Raw genomic sequence first — 19,644 nt, forward strand, 5'->3', positions numbered from 1 at the left:
GCAGCATCTCAGTTAAGCTTCTAAAGGACCCTGCCAAGGTTACCATTCAGTGTCACGGTGAAGACCAGGAGGCTCCGAGAGGTTGAGGACCTGGTCCTCCGCCCCCAGCCTCACTCTCCCTCCTGAAGTCGTGCCGAGTAGCCTAGGGGGTGGGAGGGACTTTAAAAATTCCCAGGTGTGATCTGAGGTTAGGAGGTTGAGTGGAGCCTGGAAGACCCCACCTCTCCAGGAAGCTCTCTACCTACCTCTGCAGGGGCCTGAGCGGCCGCCTGGTCTTTCCACTTCTCGCCCAGGTATGGAGCCAGGTCCTCAGAGGACGTTCCAGAGCCTGGGCTCCTGGGTGCCGGGTGGTCCTCATAGCTCCCGACTTGCTGCAGCTGCTCCTGCGGGTGAGAGGGGATCCCAGCTAGGTACTCGGGCCCACCCTCCGCTGACCACTTCTAAATTAGAAGGGCTTTTGTATCTATGTAAGTAAACTCTACATCCACGCACCCGTACACTTGTGTGAAGGGAGTGGGGAGACTCGACAGCCTGATAGATCTGTTTAACTCTTGGCTTCATTACTTATAAGCCTTGTGACCTTAGGCAAGTTACTTAACCTCTCTGATCGTCATTTTTCCCATCTGCAAAATTGAGAAGGCAAGGTCTACTTCATTCAGTTATTTTGATGACTTAAATGTGTTCATGCTTATAAAACGCTTCGAACAAAGTGCTTGGCTCAATAGATGTTAGCCATGACCATTATTAATTGTCCAAAGGTCAGAGTGGTAGTGAGTGAACGTGGCTATCTGGAGCCACCCGAGGACCCCAAAGTAACTAAAATGCCTTTGAGTGGAGATAGACATCCCAGAGTTCATGTCCTTTACTATGGGGATGGACGCCCTGCCCTTGGCTGTTACCCAGACAAAGGCATGTAAAATATGGCAGCTGATAGCAGCTGCTGGAACACAAGAAAAGTGACAGCTGCAGGGGAAGAAGGCCATGGAAGAGCCACAGCCTCAAAGCGCAGCTGTGTCAGGCCATTTAGTGGGATGGCCAGCAGCCCTGCGTGTCCCTGGGCCCCACAGGGATCCCTGCCTTCCCATATTGTGCAGAAGTGCATGCCCCCAGTCATGGGGAAGAGGTTAATGAGGGTTGATACACAGTAGGGAACTGTGCACAGTATTAAAAAATATATTACTCAAAGGCTGAAATTCTTTGGTGCCAAAAGGAACAAGTGTCATTTCCCTGTAACATCTCTTGTCGGATAAATGAGTCACATAATGACCAGGACTCCGTAGGCTTCTGCTGAAGAGTAGAGGAGCCTGCTCGTGGACAGCATCCTGTTCTTAGAGGAATCTCATTAGCCTCTCATGCACAGAGCCAGGGTTTGGTGGAGCAAATAGGGCCACCGTGTGAAAGACAGCCCCAAACACCTACAAGTGGCCTGGGGCTCAAGGGGGCCCCTGCTCCCTGCTGGCCCTGGGAATCCTGATCCTTTCTTCCACGTGCTCAAATGCCACCTCCTTGAGGAAGTATGGCACGACTTGCACTTCCTATGTCAAGGGCGCCTTAGCCTGGCTAGCCTGGAGCTCTTCCAGGCCGGGCCAGACCTGATGTTGGTAAATCTCTGTATCATCATTTCCCTTCTTCCCCTGTCACTCCCTCTCCGAGACTTCTCCTTGCTTCCCATGGCCGTCCAGTGGGAGAACTCTCACCTGCCCATGTGGGATCACTTCCTGCTGGGAGCTCCCAGCATCCTCCTCCTCCTCCTCCTCCTCCTCCTCCTCCTCCTCCAAGTCATCCAGGTCAGATTCACCCTCGGCAATGGGCACAGAGACCCATACATTAGGATTGGTGATGAAGTCACTGTGGCTGTCCCCGGGGTCTCTGGGGGCCGAGAGACCTCCAGGGCCCCCCAGGGCTGCATCAGCAGTGATGTGGTTCTCGGCTTTGGAGCTGGAGAGTGGGATCTTCACCACCAGCTGGGGCTGTGCCTTGGCCCGGGAGAACAGGCAGGGCCTGCGGAAGAAGCTTCGAAGAGTCTTCATGGTGCGATGGCCAAACGCCTGGACCCGGGCCAGGGCCACCTGCAGGTTGTTCATCTCCCCATCCTCCTCTGGGGCTGTGAGGTTGTCGGCGCTGAAGGAGTTCAGCAGCAGGGCGATAAACAGGTTGAGCACCTGAAGAGAAGGAGTGGAAGGGAAGACTGCTCAATCCACGGCCTGAGCCCCTCCATGGGCCACCTGGTCCCAGCGACATGGCCGGATAGCCACACCTGGGCCTCTCCCTGCATCCCGGGATGCTTTCCCTCTTGGGGGAACAGACCGTCTGTGAGCAACCGAGGAGAGCCTTGGGGGTGTCATAAGTGACCTGCCCCGTGTACATAAGACTGGGAAGCCTGTTCTCCACCATAGAGGAGGATGGCCCCTGCTGAGCAAAGGGACGTCAAGGGACAACAGAGAGGAGCAGGCGTGGGCCTCCCTGGGACCACCGTCACCTGCCAGAGCCCTGGGTCCTAGTCCTCACTCTGGAATCCTAGGCACATCTCATTGCTTCCAACCTGAAAGCAGGGCGTGGGGATTCTGAACCTCTCAGAGTGGCTGTGAAGAGGAAATGACGGAGGGATGGATGTAAAAGTGCTCAGAGAGGCACACCTCCTGCCTGAGGGTTAGGGCCTGCAGGGATGGTGAGCTCAGCCTACAAGAAAGGGGTTTCAGCCAGCCCCCCACACGGGAATGTGGGCGGAAGGCATCTCTGCCTCAGAACCTGGGTGGGAAAGACTCGGAAGAGCCTGGATTTGTTGGTTCATCCCTCTTCTTGGTTTAGCTTTCTCTGTCTGTAAAACTCTGACGGGAAAACAACCTAAGCTGGTTGACTTCCAGGGCAACAAGCAAGGGGCCCCTGGAAGTCCACCTTCCCCCTCCAGCCAGTCGGTGCTGGGAGACCAAGGGGGCCCAGAGCCAGCACGGCTGGAGCTAAGCTGAGGGTGAGGAGCCAGGCTGAGGCAGAGAAGGGGTGTTGGGGCCAATTGTCAGGAAGTCTCCCGAGAGGCTCCCCTCAAACCTGGGAGTGGACTGTGTCATTGCCACGGTGGGCTGGACACTGCCCATGGTCCAGCTTTCCTTATTCATCTTGTCCCATCGCGCTTGCTCCCTGCTCCTAGCTGGGACCTTCGTAGCTTGGAGAAATCAGCCAGCTTTTACTCTCCTGGAGAAAAATATTTTCTGAAACTCCCAGGAGCAGGGAAGGAAAATTTTCCTTTAACGACTAACAGCTATCACTTACTGAGTTCCTGCCATAGCCCAGACACTGCGGTGGCAATTTGCATATGCCATCTCCTGTAATTTAATTCTCCCAGTAAGCCCACTGTATTCTTAATTTTAAGGAAATTAGAGCTTGGGGATATTATCTCTTGCGCTGGGTGTCAGCCACCACTATTAGCAGTGGACCTGGGATTCGAAGCCAGGTCCTTCCTTCTCTGCCACATGTGCTCATTCCCACAAGTCAGGCTGTCTCCCAAGGGACAGTTCTTACAATGCGACTTGTAAATGACTCTGAAAAGTTTGAAGGCCTTCAACCCGGGAGGTACTCTGTGGGCATCAAACACGTGCAACGTCAAAGCTTTTCAGGATAACCCGGAAGTTTCCTCCGTTGCCCAGAGACAGTGCCCCAGTGGGGCTCCGCACTCACCACCAGGTTCCCCAGCACCATCACCGTCAAGAACAGAATGAGGCAGATGGACGTCTGGCCGACCTCCATGCAGGCCCACATGTTCTCAATCCACTCCCCGCAGAGTATGCGGAAGATGATGAGGAAGGAGTGGAAGAAGTCGTACATGTGCCAGCGCGGCCATTCCTCGCCGGGTGCCGAGATCTTGTGCCGATAGTCCCGGTAGTAATCCCCGAGGAGCTGCTTGCCAACCAGAGCGAAGATAAAGACAATGATGGCCAGGATGATGGTGAGGTTCCCCAGAGCCCCCACTGAGTTCCCGATGATCTTGATGAGGGTGTTTAAGGTAGGCCAGGACTTGGCCAGCTTGAGGACCCGCAGCTGCGGAGAAACAGAGACCGTGTCAGGTCCTGGAGGCTGTTCTCATCACCTTTCATCGCAAGTCTTGGCCAGACACCAAGGGCCTAGGAAAAGCACAAGGCAGCTTATTCCATTAAGATGGGGTGCTCCCAGGAAGGTACCCTTGGACACCTTTCTTCCTATGTCACGAGTTACTCAACAATATTATCGGTCCTCTGTGGTTCCCACATATTCAAGGTGCTTCACTGACAGTGGCAAAGTCAGGGGGCTTATAATGGGGGTGGGGGTGGGGGTGGTCTTGTCGTACATACTCTATTCTGTAGCTGCTGGCCTCCTGATGTGGGGCTATTCAATGGGGGTGGAGTACAGTCTGATGGGGCTCACAAATAAGTGAGAACGGTCCACTTTTGACCTGAAGAGAGGCAGGCCTCCTGCAGGTAGGGCATGCATTTGAGAGGTATTGGCTAACTATCTCTTAGGGCAGATGGTCGGCAAACTCATCAGTCAACGGAGCCAAATATCAACAGCACAACGATTGAAATTTCTTTTGAGAGCCAAATTTTTTAAACTTAAACTTCTTCTAACGCCACTTCTTCAAAATAGACTCCCCCAGGCTGTGGTATTTTGTGGAAGAGCCACACTCAAGGGGCCAAAGAGCCACATGTGGCTCGCGAGACGCAGTTTGCCGACCAAGGTCTTAGGGCATTTCTTATCTTGGGGTCATGGATGTGAGTGTCTGTGATATCATAGATACTGAAATAGCAAGTATCTATGATATCACAGACACAGCAATAAATGACCCATGTGTTCATTTAATAGATCAACCAAACTGCCCACCTTATTGAATGCCAACCACTTGTATACATGGCACTGTGCCAGCCTGAGAGGTGTGTGGAGAGAGGCTCCTGCCCTTGTGGAATGAATGGTTTAGTTAACAAAGACAAGGCAAAGAGCCCGGCTGGTATGGCTCAGTGGTTGAGCGTCAACCTATGAACCTGGAGGTCATGGTTCGATTCCCAGTTAGGGCACATGCCCGAGTTGCGGGCTCATTCCCCATTGTGGGGCATGCAGGAGTTAGCTGATCAATGATTCTCTCTCATCATTGATGTTTCTACCTCTCTTTCCCTCTCCCGTCATCTTGGAAATCAATAAAAAAAATTTTTTTTTAAAAAAAAGACAAGGCAAAGACCCCCTCATTGTACACCCAAATGTGCTAAATTCCACAAGAGAGCAAAAACACCATGCATAAAGATGTATACACACTTAAAAATACATTTGTATGGTTCTCTAATTTGTTAGAAAGAAATATCCGGGCTCATCTGTCATGGGGTATTTATGGAGGACCTACCAAGAGCCGGGCTCTGGATGGAGTGCTAGGATGCAGTGCTGAACAGAGCAGGACAGCAAGTTTTATCACCCACACAGCAGAGTGCATCCCAGGGGAGGAGGGCTAACCCTCTTACACAGGAAGCGCCGTACCTGACACCTAGTCTGGACGGCGTTCTCCTCATACTGGAAGCAGAGCTTGAAACACCAATTTTGTGGACTGGACATAGAGGCGGCTGACAAACCCTAATAAAAACTGAGTGTTTGTCACTAGACAGAGCCCTTTAGTGGAGGGTATTAGGAGAATGTAACTTTCCTTAGCAACATGATTGATAAGTTTCCATTCTCACGGTAAACTCTAGACAAGAGTAAAAGCAGAGATTGGAGTAGGGCCTGCTACAGGGTGACAGCCACCCACCACACCACAAGTCTGAGGGGCCTGACTTGGGACAGTGAGGGACACAGGGGCAAGTTCACTGGCACCTGGGCAAAAAGACCAGGCATTGGCTCTTGCCTTAATCCCATCTGGCTAACGGTTCCCACTGGTTCCTTAGTTAGTTGGGGTGGGGTTGGGATGGAGAGTTTAGATATTAATATAGTTGGATTCTAATACAGTTGACCCTTGAACAACATGGGGGTTAGGGGTGCAGGCCTCCCATGCAGTCAAAAATCCATGTATAACTTTTGACTCCCCCAAAACTTAATTATTAATAGCCTACTGTTGACCTGAAGCCTTACCCACAACATAAACAGTCAATGAACACATATTTTATGTTGTATGTATTATATACTGTGTTCTTACAATACAGTTAGCTACAGAAAAGAAAATGTCATTAAGAAAATCATAAGAGAAAATACTTTTACAGTATTTATTGGGAGGGAAAAAAACCTCGTGTAAGTGGGCCCACACAGTTCAAACCCATATTGTTCAAGGGTCAACTGTATTAGAATCCCCTAAGATAGCAGTTTGTTGTCCATAATTAAGCTTATATTAAACTGTAAGCAAGTTGTGTATAATTCTCATTTTAGGGTATAAATGGAGTCAATCCTTTTGCTGTCTTTATAAAGGGCAGGAAAACAGGATCCCTCCACTTGCTGTTCTAGAGACGTCTGGACTTGGGGACCATTACTGTTAGCCAGCCAGTCAACACACATTTACAGAGTGTTTGCTGCTGGGCTGTAATGCATGCGCCCCCACTTCCCCAAACCACCTGGCTGGCTCCTGCTGATACTAGAATGAGTGGTACAGGAAAGCAGCCCCACCTGCGTCCATGTTCCCCTTGACCTTCACCTCCACCTCCACCCCCATCCAGTTGCTCTCTGTAGCCTTTGCCCAGCTTAGCATTACAACAAAAGAATTGCTTCATATTATCATGGAAAATTTATAAACTGTTGCTTTTAGTAGTTGTTGAGTATTCCTTCATGTCTAACTAACCACCTCTCCAGTTAATCTCATGACTAATCTGAAATTTTCTGTTTAGGGGGAAAAGTACACTGCTTCGTATCCCAATCAATAAGCCATGGGGTTAAGTCTTTAAGTGTTGAAGACCAGTTAGATTTTTCAACGAAACAAAGCCACTCTTAGCAAAGATTTTGCTAATGGCGTGGCCACCACTGAGTTGAGAGAGAAAGGCATGGGGACCAGAAAGCAAAGAAATAAAGCCGAGCTGAGAACTCCGCCAAAGAAAGCACGGCGGGCATGTTGCACGCAGAGCGGTCTGAGGCTGGCCATCTAAGTTTTAAAAGAAGTGAATTACAAAGGAAACCATGACCCCTGACTGCAAAGCCTTTGCTGTTTAAAAGGTGAAATGAGCCTCGGCCTCCCATTTTCCATAAGCTGGAGGCAAGCTCTGACGGTTATACAGGCCTGGCTTGCATCATACTATGACAGGAGAGAGAAATATACCCTTATTGGGTGAAGATACTGAGTTCAGGGACTGTTTGTACAACACTAGGGTTATTTACTGTTGATTAAGTCACAGATTTTAAAAAAATTTATTAAAAAACATTTTTATTGATTTCAGAGAGGGAGAGAGAGATAGAAACATAAATGATGAGAGAGAATCATTGATCAGCTCCCTCCTGCCCACCCCACATTGGGGATCGAGCCCGCAACCCCTTGCATGTGCCCTGACCCGGAATTGAACTGTGACCTTCAGGTTCATAGGTCAATGCTCAACCACTGAGCCACGATGGCTGGGCAAAGTCACAGATTTAAAGAAACAAAATAAAACTAAACTACTTAACAGAATTGTAAGTTGGGAAGGGGTAACAAATGGAAATTTGTCTTGGAGAAAAGTAAAGATTTTAGCTAACTTTCACTTTGTTTAAGTTAACTGCTCATGCTGGAATTACTAAGGTAAACCGCTCAAAGAATAAAAACAGAGTATTCTGCTTCAAAACCAATAAAAGGGAAAATGGAATAAGGAAAAACAAACAATCCAAAAGAAATAGAGAAGGGAGGGGATGGAAAACCCCAAATATAATGATAGACACATATTCAGGTCTATGGGTGTTCACAGAATGAGTGGACTACATGCTTTGGTTCAAAAATAAAGATTGGTTTGTCAGAACTGGATAAGAATCTAAAATCTGACTATGCTATTTACAAGAGACATATAAAAACCTTCAAGATACACAGGGATTAGAAGAGAAAGAATGCATAAAGATATATGAGGCGAATTCTAAACAAACAAAAAATTTTATTTTGAATTAACATTAAGGATGGAGATTTTTAAGGCAAAAGCATTTTAGGGATAAGGAAGGTCAATTCTGAGTGGTAAGTTTCACCTTACTGGGAAGATATAACAGCTTCAAATTTGTATACATTTAATGATACAACCTCAGGATAACACCAGAAGGAGAAAGAGACCTCACCATAATCATAGTAGGAAATAGTTTTATACACCATTCTCTCCTAATTACTAGAACAAGCAGGGATATAGAATATTTGAATCATATCATGAACTTCCTGTACTGAGCGGATTATGCAGTGTATTGCTCCCTGCAACAGCAGAAGGTACATTCTTTTCAAGTGCATAAGGAACATTTTCAATATATTAAGCCAAAAGGAAATTATCAATACATTTCAAAGCACTAACATCATACATGTTCCTGGACTATAAGACAAAGAAGCCAGAACTCAATGGCATAAAGATAACTAGAAATACCACATATGTCTTGAAATTGAGAACCATGCTTCTAATTAGCCCGACTCAAAGAATAAATCAAATTAAAAATGAGAAAATATTTAGAACCAAACAGTAAGGAAAATTTTACACATCAAGGTGATTCTTAGAAGGAAATTGAAGTCTTAAATGAATATAGTGGAAAAAATAGGTTGACAATTCCATCATAAGAAGTTAGGAAAGGATGAAATATGCAGAACGGAGAATGTAATTAAGATAAGATGCAGGGTTAATTGACACAGAAAACATCAAGGAAGTACAGAGGATCCACAAGCTAAAAGTTGGTTCTTTGAAAGGGTTGATTAAATTGATGGTTTTCTGTAAGACTAATAAAAAAAGATGAGAGAAAGCCCAAATCATTCTTTTTAAAAGAAAGGAAAAGGTAACATAAGTACAGGTGATGTAGGCCCTTAAAAGATAACAGCATAGCAGCTGACTGGGTGGCTCAGCTGTTAGAGTGTCGTGCCAAACATCAAGAAGGTTGTGGGTTTAATTCCCGGTCAGGGCACATACCTACTAGTAAATTGTGGTAAAAAAAAAAAAAGAAAAAGATAACAGCATAGCATACATAACTTTATGTCAATACACTTAAAATTTAGACAAGAAGGAAAATTTTAGAAAAATACAACTTACCAAAACTACTTTGAGAAATAGAAAACCTGACTAGTTCCACAGCCATTAAGAAAATTAAATCAGTAATGAAAAATTTTGACCTCCAGATGGCTTCATTAGAGAATTTTACCAAATCCACCAGGAGCAAATAATTCCAATCTTAACCAAAGTCTGGGTGTCGAATAAGAGGAATATTTTTCATGAAGATTAGCATAACCTGGCAATTAGCATACTACAACCTGGCAAAGGACAATGCAAGCAAAGAAAAGTATAGGACAAATATTACTCATCAATACGGATGCAAATATTTTGAGCAAACTCTTAGCAGGCTGAACCTTCCAATGTTTAAAGATTATATCATGATCAGGTTGGGTTTATCCCAGGAATGCAAAGTTGATTTCACATTAGAACATCAATTAATATAACTTACTACTCTAATAGATTGAAGGAGAAAATCTTGTGATTATGTTAGTGCATGCAGAACAATTGTTCGATAAAATTAAACATCTATTCATAATAAAAAATATATAGTATATATACTTTTTAATCCTCAACTGAGGATATGTCTTTATTGATTTTTTTTTTAGAGAGAGAGGAAAGGGGAAGAGGAGGAGGAGAAGAAGAAGGAGAAGAAAAAGGAGAAGGAGAAGGAGAAGGAGAAGGAGAAGGAGAAGGAGAAGGAGAAGGAGAAGAAGAAGAAGAAGAAGAAGAAGAAGAAGAAGAAGAAGAAGAAGAAGAAGAAGAAGAAGAAGGAGAAGAAGGAGAAGAAGGAGAAGAAGGAGAAGAAGGAGGAGGAGGAGGAGGAGGAGGAGGAGGAGGAGGAGGAGGAGGAGGAGGAGGAGGAGGAGGAGAGAGGTGAGAGAGAAACATTGACTGGTTGCCTCCCGCATGCAACCTGACTATGGATGGAACCCACAACCTTTTGGTGCACAGGACGATGCTCCAACCAACTGAGCCACCCGACCAGGTCCATAATAAATATTTCTAACAAAAATATTTTCCTAAACTGATTTTTTTTAATCTTTAAAAGAACTTGTCACAAATATCAGACTTGGTGAAATATTGAAAGCATTCTCTCTGAGAGCAGGAAAACAGCAAGGATGTCTGCTGTGAACACTTCGTTCCAACAGTGTACCGGATGTCCTAATCAGCACAATAATGTAGAATCTAATGAACAAAATGAACTGACGAACAAAATGGAACCAGAAGCATGGATGCATGGGACAGACCAGATTATGCCCGAGGGGAGGGGATGGGGGTGGCTGGATAAAGAAGGTGAAGGGACTACAATAGTTTGGTGACGGCCAAGGGAGGGGGTGGTGGGGTGGGTGGGCAAAGGGCCAGGGAAAGGGGGACACCTGCAATTGTGTCAACATTAAACATTTTTAATAAAAAAAACACAACCCAATGGTATAAAGCTTAGAAGAGACAAAACTCATTATTGGCATGATATAATTGTGTTAATAAATTTTAAAGGTTATATAGATAAATTGTTAGAATTAATGAGAGGTTTCTGGATACAAAGATATTAAATAGCACAATGCTAGTAAAAAGAATAAAAACCAGAAAAGGAAATTTAAAAAAGGGATTTCATTTAGAGCTTAGGTGCCTGCCTCTGATCATCCTTTTCTAGATACTTAGAAAAATCTGCCTTTTGAAAACTGTGATTTAATTCTGATTTTCCCAAATTCCCAGGTTATGGCTCATGAGCCCCGAGGCCCACTCTGCCCTCCTCCTCCACAGGATGGCGAAGACCCCGTCATCTCTCGCAGATGTCACCACCTGTGGCACAGGGCACACATGTGTCCCGGGACATGCTTCATTTGACCATTAGCGTGTGTGGGTGGGAGGGCTGAGGGGGCGGGGAATGGGGCCCATCTGTAACACTGTCAACAATTTTTAAAATTTTTGAATTACTAGCCAATATGAACCATTTTCCCTTAAAATCTGGATTTCTGTTTTCTCATAAAAAATTGGAAACTCTGACAAGAGTGGGTGAGTCCCCTGATTCCCATGCCCTCCCTGGAGCCGGGCTCTGTGTTGGTCGGCCTAGACCGGACTGAGTTGCCCCTGCCTGTTTTATGGGACAAGTGCCCAGTGCCAGAAGCTCTTCCTTGGCCAATGTATTTCACTGCCTGCCTGGTTCCCACAGGCGTTTGCATTTGCCACCCTGGTGCAGGGACCCCAAGTCCAGGAGCTCAGGGCTGTTTGACTGGGTTCCCTGATGGGGACCCAAGCAGACTGTCTGGCCTGGAAATGGACTTAGTGAGACGTCTGAGCTCGCTCCCCTTCCTTCCGTCATCTCTCTGGAGCCCGACAGCACAGAGAGAATACTGAGAACAAGGGGTCAGCGAGGCACCACGCTTCCTCCAGATGGCCCTGAAAACTGGGAGACCCCAGTGACCCCAGACTTTCCTGGCAATCTGACAAATCTGGCAGATGTGGCTCTTATAAGCGTGGGTGGCCTGTGGGCCATGGGGCACCAGGTACTTGAATAGAAGAACTGCTCCTGTAGAGGGCGCACCGGAGCTGAGTTTGGAGAAGCATCAGGCCATGAGGCTAGCAGGTGGCAGTTTTCCAGGTGTGTGACACATGGGGACTGTGATTGGGGCACTAGGGAGTCAGAGGATGACCTCCGTGAGGTGGGAAGAGCTGGGACTCCGGGGTCAAGCAACCTGACTTTGAAATGCAGGTCTGCTGCTCGCCCTCTGGGCCCCTGGCCCCCTTCCCCCCCTCGGCAGCTGGGAGACTTCGGGTCGCTGTTGAACTGCTCTGCATCTCAGTTACCCTCAGCTGCTCATGAGAATATTAGAAGCAACTCTCGCCCTAGCCGGTTTGGCTCAGTGCAGAGAGCATGGGCCTGTGGACTGAAGGATCCCGGGTTCGATTCTGGTCAAGGGCACATGCCTGGGTTGCAGGCTGGATCCCCAGTAGGGGGCATGCAGGAGGCAGCCAATCAATGATTCTTGTCATTGATGCTTCTATCTCTGCCTGAAATCAATAAAAATTTAGAGATAAATAAAATAAAAAGCAACTCTCTGTAAATCTGAGCTGAGGAATGTTACGGGAAAGGATTAGCGCTGTGCCTAACACATCATCAGTGTCCAAGAAGCAATGGCTGCTATGCTTGTCCTCGTTACTGTTATTTGACAAGAGAACAGGAGGGTGCCTGGTGCAGAGGAGGGGACCCAGGCCCGGGGAGGAGAAGGGACGCCCCCACTTTGAATAAGTGGAAGGCACCAAGTCTCTAGCTTCCAGGAGTCGTGTCCTGCCCGCTGCCCACAGGGACAGGAAAGGAAGCGGGAGCAAGGGGCAGGGTCTGCTCCCAGGGGGATGTGTCCCGAGTCGCCAAGAGAGGACCTTACCAGGCGGAAGGACCGCAGCACGGCCATGCCGCCCTTCTTGGACGTGAGCAGCTCTATCAGGCTCACGGTGACAATGATGCAGTCGAAAATGTTCCACCTCTTCTGGAAGTAATAGTAGGGGTCAAAGGCAATGATTTTGAAGACCATTTCAATCGCAAAAAACACGGTGAAGACCTGCGGAGGGAAACAAGGAGCCATCTCAGCCAGGGTCCCCGGGGGCAGGGGCCAATGACGAATAGGGCAGCAGCAGTGAAGTGTCTTTTTTTTCCGTAAACCAGCAACCCCCTTTCCCTCGTTTGTGTTCAGTGTCTGTGTGATCTGCAGGCTCCTGGAGGGTTGGGGATGCGAACACTCAACGTGGCAGCAGAGAGAGATCTCTGGACCAGTGCTCAGGGCATACGCATTGGAACCCACCCTTGAGGGTGTCCATCTGCATGGTGAAGAAGGGGAATAAGTGGATAATCATGAGGAGGAGGATTATTACACAATCATGTAAATGAGCAGTCAATCCGGTTCAATAGTTTAAAGCGTGGTTGTTGGGGCGACGCAGACCCAGATAAAAATCCCAACTCGGCCATTTCCGAGCTTGTGTAAGCTGGGACAAGTCACGCGTCCTCTCTGTACCCCCAAGTTCCTCATGTGCATAGTGACCATCAAAGTGAGATAATGCGAGTGCAGGCCTCCACAAAGGTCCTGGCAGACAGTAATTCACTAATAAATGATAGCTATTGGCAAGAACAAAAATAATATGTTGTCTCAGGCTCTTTCCACCTCCGAGTGTCTTAGGACAGAATTCTGAGGTCAAAAGAGGCCAGGACCAGGCTCAGGCCTCACAACAACCAGCAGGGAAGGGAGACAGGTAAGAAGAAAGCAGAGACCAGGGGCAGGGGCTTCTCTGTCATTTGACCTCATTGATGCCTGTCACCAGCCTGGGCAACACAGGGTGGCACTGCTTTTACAGAGAAGGAACGGGTTGGGAGTTTCAGGGACTTGGCTAATGGCACAGACTGCCACTGTGTTCTTCAAAGGGCATCTGTGGGGTGCTCTCTGTAGGCAAGTCAGGGTGGGCTGGTGGGGGATGGGGTTAAGGTCCTGTGCCCTAGAGAAACCTGGACAAGTCTCGCTCCACCTCCCCAGCTGTGTCACCTTGGGGCGGGATTCTTAACCTCTCTGAGTCTTGGTGCTCTCTTCTGGGCTGTGAGGGTGATGATGACCTCCTAACGCCGTGACTCTGAGCTAATACTTATAAAGCACCTGTAGGCACCCCCAAATGCCTCCCTTGCTTTCATTTCACAAAATGGCGCTCCGCTCCGTCACAGTGGTGGAGGCCTTTCTCTCTCTCACCTCAACCTCTCCAACGGTAAAATGGGGGTGTGGACCCAAAAGTCTCTTCCATAAAGCCCTCTGTGGTCTATGCTGACTTCTTAGAAATAGGTTCTCCCTTCTCTTTCCATTTCTCCTTTTCTGGAAGGAAACTGGAATGCCCATATCTTTACATAGGACAGTGGTCTTCACACGTATTTCAAGGTAGAGGCATCTAAAACCGGGAGAATTCAAGTGGGCAGGGCTTTCTTGGTCCACTTCCCTGTGCTCGTTCATCCCCAAGCAATCCCCACCAGCTCAGCCTGGTCCTCTGGACTTGACTTCCTGAACTCAGCGTCCACCCATCTCCTGCCCTGCTCCTCTGCTCTCCGCTAGCTAGACCGTCGCTCCAATCAACCAGGGCATGTGGCCACCCCACCCAGAGCTCCCCGGCCATGGTGGCATGGCGGTGGCTGCCAGGCACTCACAATGTTGCCTATGGTGAACATGGTTTCGAAGGTGTGGCTCATGTTGTGGTGCTCCATGGACATGAAGACTGTGTTCACCACGATGCACAAGGTGATGGTGAGCTCCGCAAAGGGGTCCGTCACAATCCTAAACAGAAGTGTCTTGAACTTCAGCCACGAGGGGCTGCACTCCCAGATCAGATACTTCTGAGCCAAGCTGGTCAAGCAGGGTGGGCACCTCTGTTCAGATTCCTCCAGTTCTGCATCACAGGTGTAGTCAATGACAGCTGTCAGCCAGGAGTCACTTCAGACCCCCATCCCCTAGACCAGCGGTTCTCAACATGTCTAATGCCACGACCCTTTAATATAGTTCCTCATGTTGTGGTGACCCCCCACCATAAAATTATTTTCATTGCTACTTCATAACTGTAATTTTGCTACTGTTATGAATCGTCATGTAAATATCTGTGTTTTCCGATGGTCTTAGGCGACTCCTGTGAAAGGGTTGTTTGACCCCCAAAGGGGTTGCGGCCCACAGGTTGAGAACCACTGCCCTAGACCTTGTCATTACTAATAACCACTACCTCCAATCTCCACTTCAGCCTCCCTTTCTCTGATTACTATTTCCTAGTTTTTGAAGTTCCTTCAGTCCAGCAACCCCAATCCAGTATCTCCCCATCTAGTCCTCCAAACCATGCACCCTATACTTTTTAACTGCTCATCACCTATGTCATGTCTTTACTTCTCAACTTACCTAAGTTAGAGTTCATGTCCATCCCTCTATTTATTCCTTTGCAGACACCTGCAATTCCCCCTTCATTATACTTATCTGGCAGAACCCCAACTTGGAATAAACTCAATGCACAGACTACTCCGCACCTGAGCAGCTGAACCTGGATGCAGAAAGTACATGACTATGCTGGCTGGTCCCACTAGGGATTCATGAGTCCCAGCTGGTCACTGTCCAAAAATTCTGCCACATTTCTCTATTTCAGTCCATGCCTTCAGCCTCCCAGACTACTATTTCTCACTTCCTCCTCTCTCCTCCAACCTCCATCGCCCCCTCTCCATGCCTCTCTCTGGCACTAAAAAGAAGCACAGGAAGTAGTGCTGAGTGAGGAATCTTGCAGAGATACCATTGTGGCAGGAAGCAGCCTGTCTGTGAGGCAGGACAGGGAGAGACTCAGCCTTGTAAACAGCCTCAGCTTTGTTGCTCTTGACTGTCTGGGGAGATACAGAGGCTAAAAGAATTATGCACTTGCTAGCTTGTAAATGATCAGGCTTCCTCCCTCAAAGAGTCTTCTGCAAAAAAAAGCTATTCCAGAAAGAACTTTCCTCCTGTTATTATTAAAGAGATGTCCCCCCTCCTATTAACAGCCAATGTCTCCACCTGTACTTTCTCTCCTGCTAGCCACTTCAAGAATTTATGGAACATTCCCTCTCTTCCCTTTATGTTCAATCTCTCCCATTCTCACAGACCATCTCCATTAGCATGTAAATGTCCTTTTTTAAAAAGCCACATAAGAAAACCAAAATAAAATCTTCCTTCAACTCTACTTACATTAGAGTGTCGTTTTTATTATCTCCTTCTCTTCACAGAAAAAGTTCTTGAAAAAGTTGTTTATATATAATATCTCCACTTCCTTACCTCTCATTTATTCGTCATCCCTCCCTCCAATGTGGCTTCCGCCTGCTCCCCTACCCCACCAATCCTCTCTTGCTCAATCACCAAAGACATCACATGACCAAAACCCTGGACTCTTTTGAGGCTCAATCTTATTTGTTTCTATAGCATTGCCTCTTTTGACCTTTCTGTTCTTCTTGAAGGAATTTAGACCTTTGGCTCTGTGTTGTATTCTCCTGGGTCTTCTCTTATGCCTAGGCATTCCTTCTTAGCCTCCTCTACTGACTGCATTTCTTCTGTTCAATCATTAAATGTTGTTGCTTCTTAGAACTCTGTCCCAGACCTTCTCATCTTACTTGATTCCCTCAACATCATCCATCCACTTGCACCATTTCTAAATTACCGCCTGTATTCAACTGCTTTCAATGATGTATCTCTAGGTCACTCTCAACTTCTAAGCTCTAGACCAGTGGTCGGCAAACTGCGGCTCTGTTGACTAATGAGTTTGCCGACCACTGGGATAGGGGCTAAATTACAAGGAACAACAACAGCCTGTAATTATTGGAATCGAGAGTCTATTTATCATAAAACCGACTTCCTCCTGGGCATCTCCACCTGGTTGTCTCAGGGGCTCCTGGAACCCAATATGTCGCAGACTCAACTCATGATCCTCCTTGCTCATCTTTCCCCAGTGAATCCCCCTGCTCCCTCTAAAGTGTTCCCTTTATGTCATTGCACCAGCATCCCTTCAGTTGCTTATGCCAGAACCATGTAAACCACCAAATTTTGAATCTTACGCTCCTTAGATAGCTCTCAGATCCTTCCATTTCCATCATCCTCACTGCCACCACCGCAGAGTCCAGGCACTGCCATGTTTCCCTGCTTTCCTCCTAACTGGTCCCCCGCCAATGCCATTCCCCTCTTAATTCCCTTCTCTACATGCATCCAGAGTAACCTTTATAAAATGCAAATGTAGTGCCTCTGCTGCCAATCCTTTAGTGGCACCTCACTGCTCTTAGGATGAAGTCCAAAATCCTTAATATGGTCTGAGAAGTCCTGTGGGTCTGGCCCCAGTCCATCTCTTTAGCCTTATTTTAAGGCCCTCTCTTCCTGGCTCTCTATGCTCCTCCTCTGGCAAGCTTTTTCAATTCTTCAAGTGTGATGCTGTCTTTTGCTTCAGAGATTTTGCTGTTTTTACTATCTGGAATACATCCCTAACGCCTGGCTAAACTTACCACATCTTGCTTAGCACCCTACACTTCTCCTTAAGACACTCAGCACCCCAGAAGTAACTTGTTCCATGTCCTTCTCCCCGACTCAGCATGAGGGTAGAGACTAGATTGTGCTCACTGCTGTGCTCCTGCTTCTGGTCTTCTGGTTGGGACAACTGTCAAATCTTAGCTTGTATGCCAAGCGTAGGGGTTCACCTGCCCCAACTTCAGGGAACTGCCAAGTTCTTATTGGCTTGGGCCAAACTTTCTCAGGCACAATCACTCCCAAAGTGGTGGACTTTGTAAATCCAGTCATAATTCTGACAGCATCAAGCTTCCTTCATGGACTCCATGGGTATAGAGGACATAATGGTCAACCAGAGAAGATCATAGCTCATCTGCCCTATGTGCAAACACGTTTGACCTAACCTGAGGTCACCTTTACCCAGAAAAATGTCATTATTTCTCCTGCCTTTCCTCACCTATTCTCATAGTATCTTCCTTGAGGGGAAGTCTGTCCTACCTCAGAATATATGACAATTCCTGTTCATCAGTCCAGGTCATTATAAATTACTATTACCCGCCCCCATATCACCTTTTGTGCATCACACTCATTTATTATTCATTCAACAACTATTTGTTGAGCACCTACCATGTGCCAGCACTTCCATTCTAGGTACTGGAGATTCAGCAGTGAGCAAACAGATATATCTCTGACCTATGGAATTTATAACCTACTGTATATTTTCACTATTTTACAGATGAAAAAACTGAGGCACAGAACAGTTAATGGAGCCCCAAGATGGCACAGCTTACCACAAGTGGCAGAGCCAGGATGCAAACTCAGACAGCTGGGCTCTAGGGTCTGTGTTCTTTACTACCCTCTATTGCTTCTCATCCAACCCAAACTGCTTTTGTTCTTAGGACACACGTTTTGTTCATTCCTGCAAAATGCATTGCATTTGCTGTTCATCTGTCTGGAACCTTCTCCCCCAAGTCCTCACAAGGCTGATTCCCTTACTTTATTCAGATTTCTGGTCTATTTAGGGAGAATAGTCTTCCACAACCACCCCATCTAAAATAGCCCCTTCTGCCCTAGCCAGTTTGGCTCAGTGGATAGAGTGTCGGCCTGCAGACTGCAGGGTCCTGGGATCGATTCTGGTCAAGGGCACATGCCTGGGTTGCAGGCTCAATCCCCAGTAGGGAGTGTGCAGGAGGCAGCCGATCAATGATTCTCTCTCATCATTGATGTTTCTATCTCTCCCTCTCTGAAATCAATAAAAATATATATATTTTTAAAAACTATCCCCTTCTTTAACTCCTTATTCTCCACCTCTTTCCTTACTTAATTTTTCTTTTACTTCTTATCACTACCTGAATATCTATTTGTGCTTATCATCTGTATACCCCAGCCCCAGGATATAGATTCCATGAGGCTGGGCTTCTAGCTTGTTGACCACTGAATCCTCAGCTCCTGGAACAATGCCATCCACAGAGCAGGGGCTCAACAAACTTTTGTTGATGAGTGAATACATGAGAAAAGAGGGAAGGAGGAAGCTTGAGAGTCCTGGGGAATAAATGAAAAAGCAAGCTGTTTGTATTTAACATTTGCTATTTGAAAAATTATCCACATTACAAAAATCCCACATTGATTAAGGGTGATGGGCCAAAGGCAGAAAAAAGAGGAGTGTTTAGGATCCCAGGACACAGAGATGGGTGCCCTTTGACACAGGGTTGGGGCATTCCCATCCCCCCCCCCCCCCCCCCCCCGCTGCTCACACGGGGACTCATGACAGCAACCTTCCAATGAGTAGCACTTACCCTCGAGGACGGAGGTCATGATACTGACCACACTCATTGCCCTTTGGATTCGGAAGGGTTCATTCAAGTATTCTGCTGATAAGAAAGTCTTCTTTTGTCCTGCTTCAGACGCCTGCTGGGACACAAGCAGAGTCAGGGCACTCCCCAGACTTGACTTGATGGTTTTTCAGTGGCAAAGGGAGCTCACTCGGCCTCTATTGGCCAGTCTCTTGTAGCTGTGAGCTGCCCAGTGAAGCTGTGACCCTCAGCAGTCACGCTCAGAGAAACTGGGCTGCTGCTTGAATTTGGGGTAAGAACTCAAACATGACGAGCAGGACACAGAGCTGGGGTGCAGCCCGAGCCAAGGTCTGCAGCTAACAGAGTGGCCTGGGCTCACCTGAGGCTCTGCAAACTCCTGCCCTGGGGACAGGGACCTGGCACCAGGGTGGGGAAGGGCTTCTACCAAAGGGAGAGGAGCAGCAGGCCAGGCAGTCATATGAGATGTCCTCTGGGCTGTGCATATGACATTCACACAGAATATGCATGGCATGAATACTACTCCATGATAGACTTTCTGGACCTCCCTTCTCATTGGCCCATTTCCCACCCCACATAAAACCCAGGTTCTAATTCCACACAGTCTCTTTCTGAGGGCCATTTGTGAGTGTCTACTGTCCAGTTTTCAATTGTCTGACACAATCCTTTTGACGCTTCCCTCTTTGGGCCTTCAATCAGAAG

General features: G+C 47.4%; 1 protein-coding gene across 1 annotated transcript in view; it reads right to left on the bottom strand.

Moving 5' to 3' along the window:
- Positions 1–19,644, bottom strand: part of SCN10A (sodium voltage-gated channel alpha subunit 10) — a gene marked incomplete at both ends in the record, with an annotated part of 80,073 nt that overhangs the window by 25,868 nt on the left and 34,561 nt on the right. The window contains 6 exon segments of the mRNA XM_079795050.1: positions 246–383; positions 1,698–2,162; positions 3,673–4,032; positions 12,503–12,676; positions 14,293–14,531; positions 18,928–19,039. Coding sequence (XP_079651176.1) covers positions 246–383; positions 1,698–2,162; positions 3,673–4,032; positions 12,503–12,676; positions 14,293–14,531; positions 18,928–19,039 — 1,488 coding nt within the window.

The sequence above is a fragment of the Cnephaeus nilssonii genome (genome assembly GCF_951640355.1).
Source record: "Cnephaeus nilssonii genome assembly, chromosome: 17".
Taxonomy (NCBI): domain Eukaryota; kingdom Metazoa; phylum Chordata; class Mammalia; order Chiroptera; family Vespertilionidae; genus Cnephaeus; species Cnephaeus nilssonii.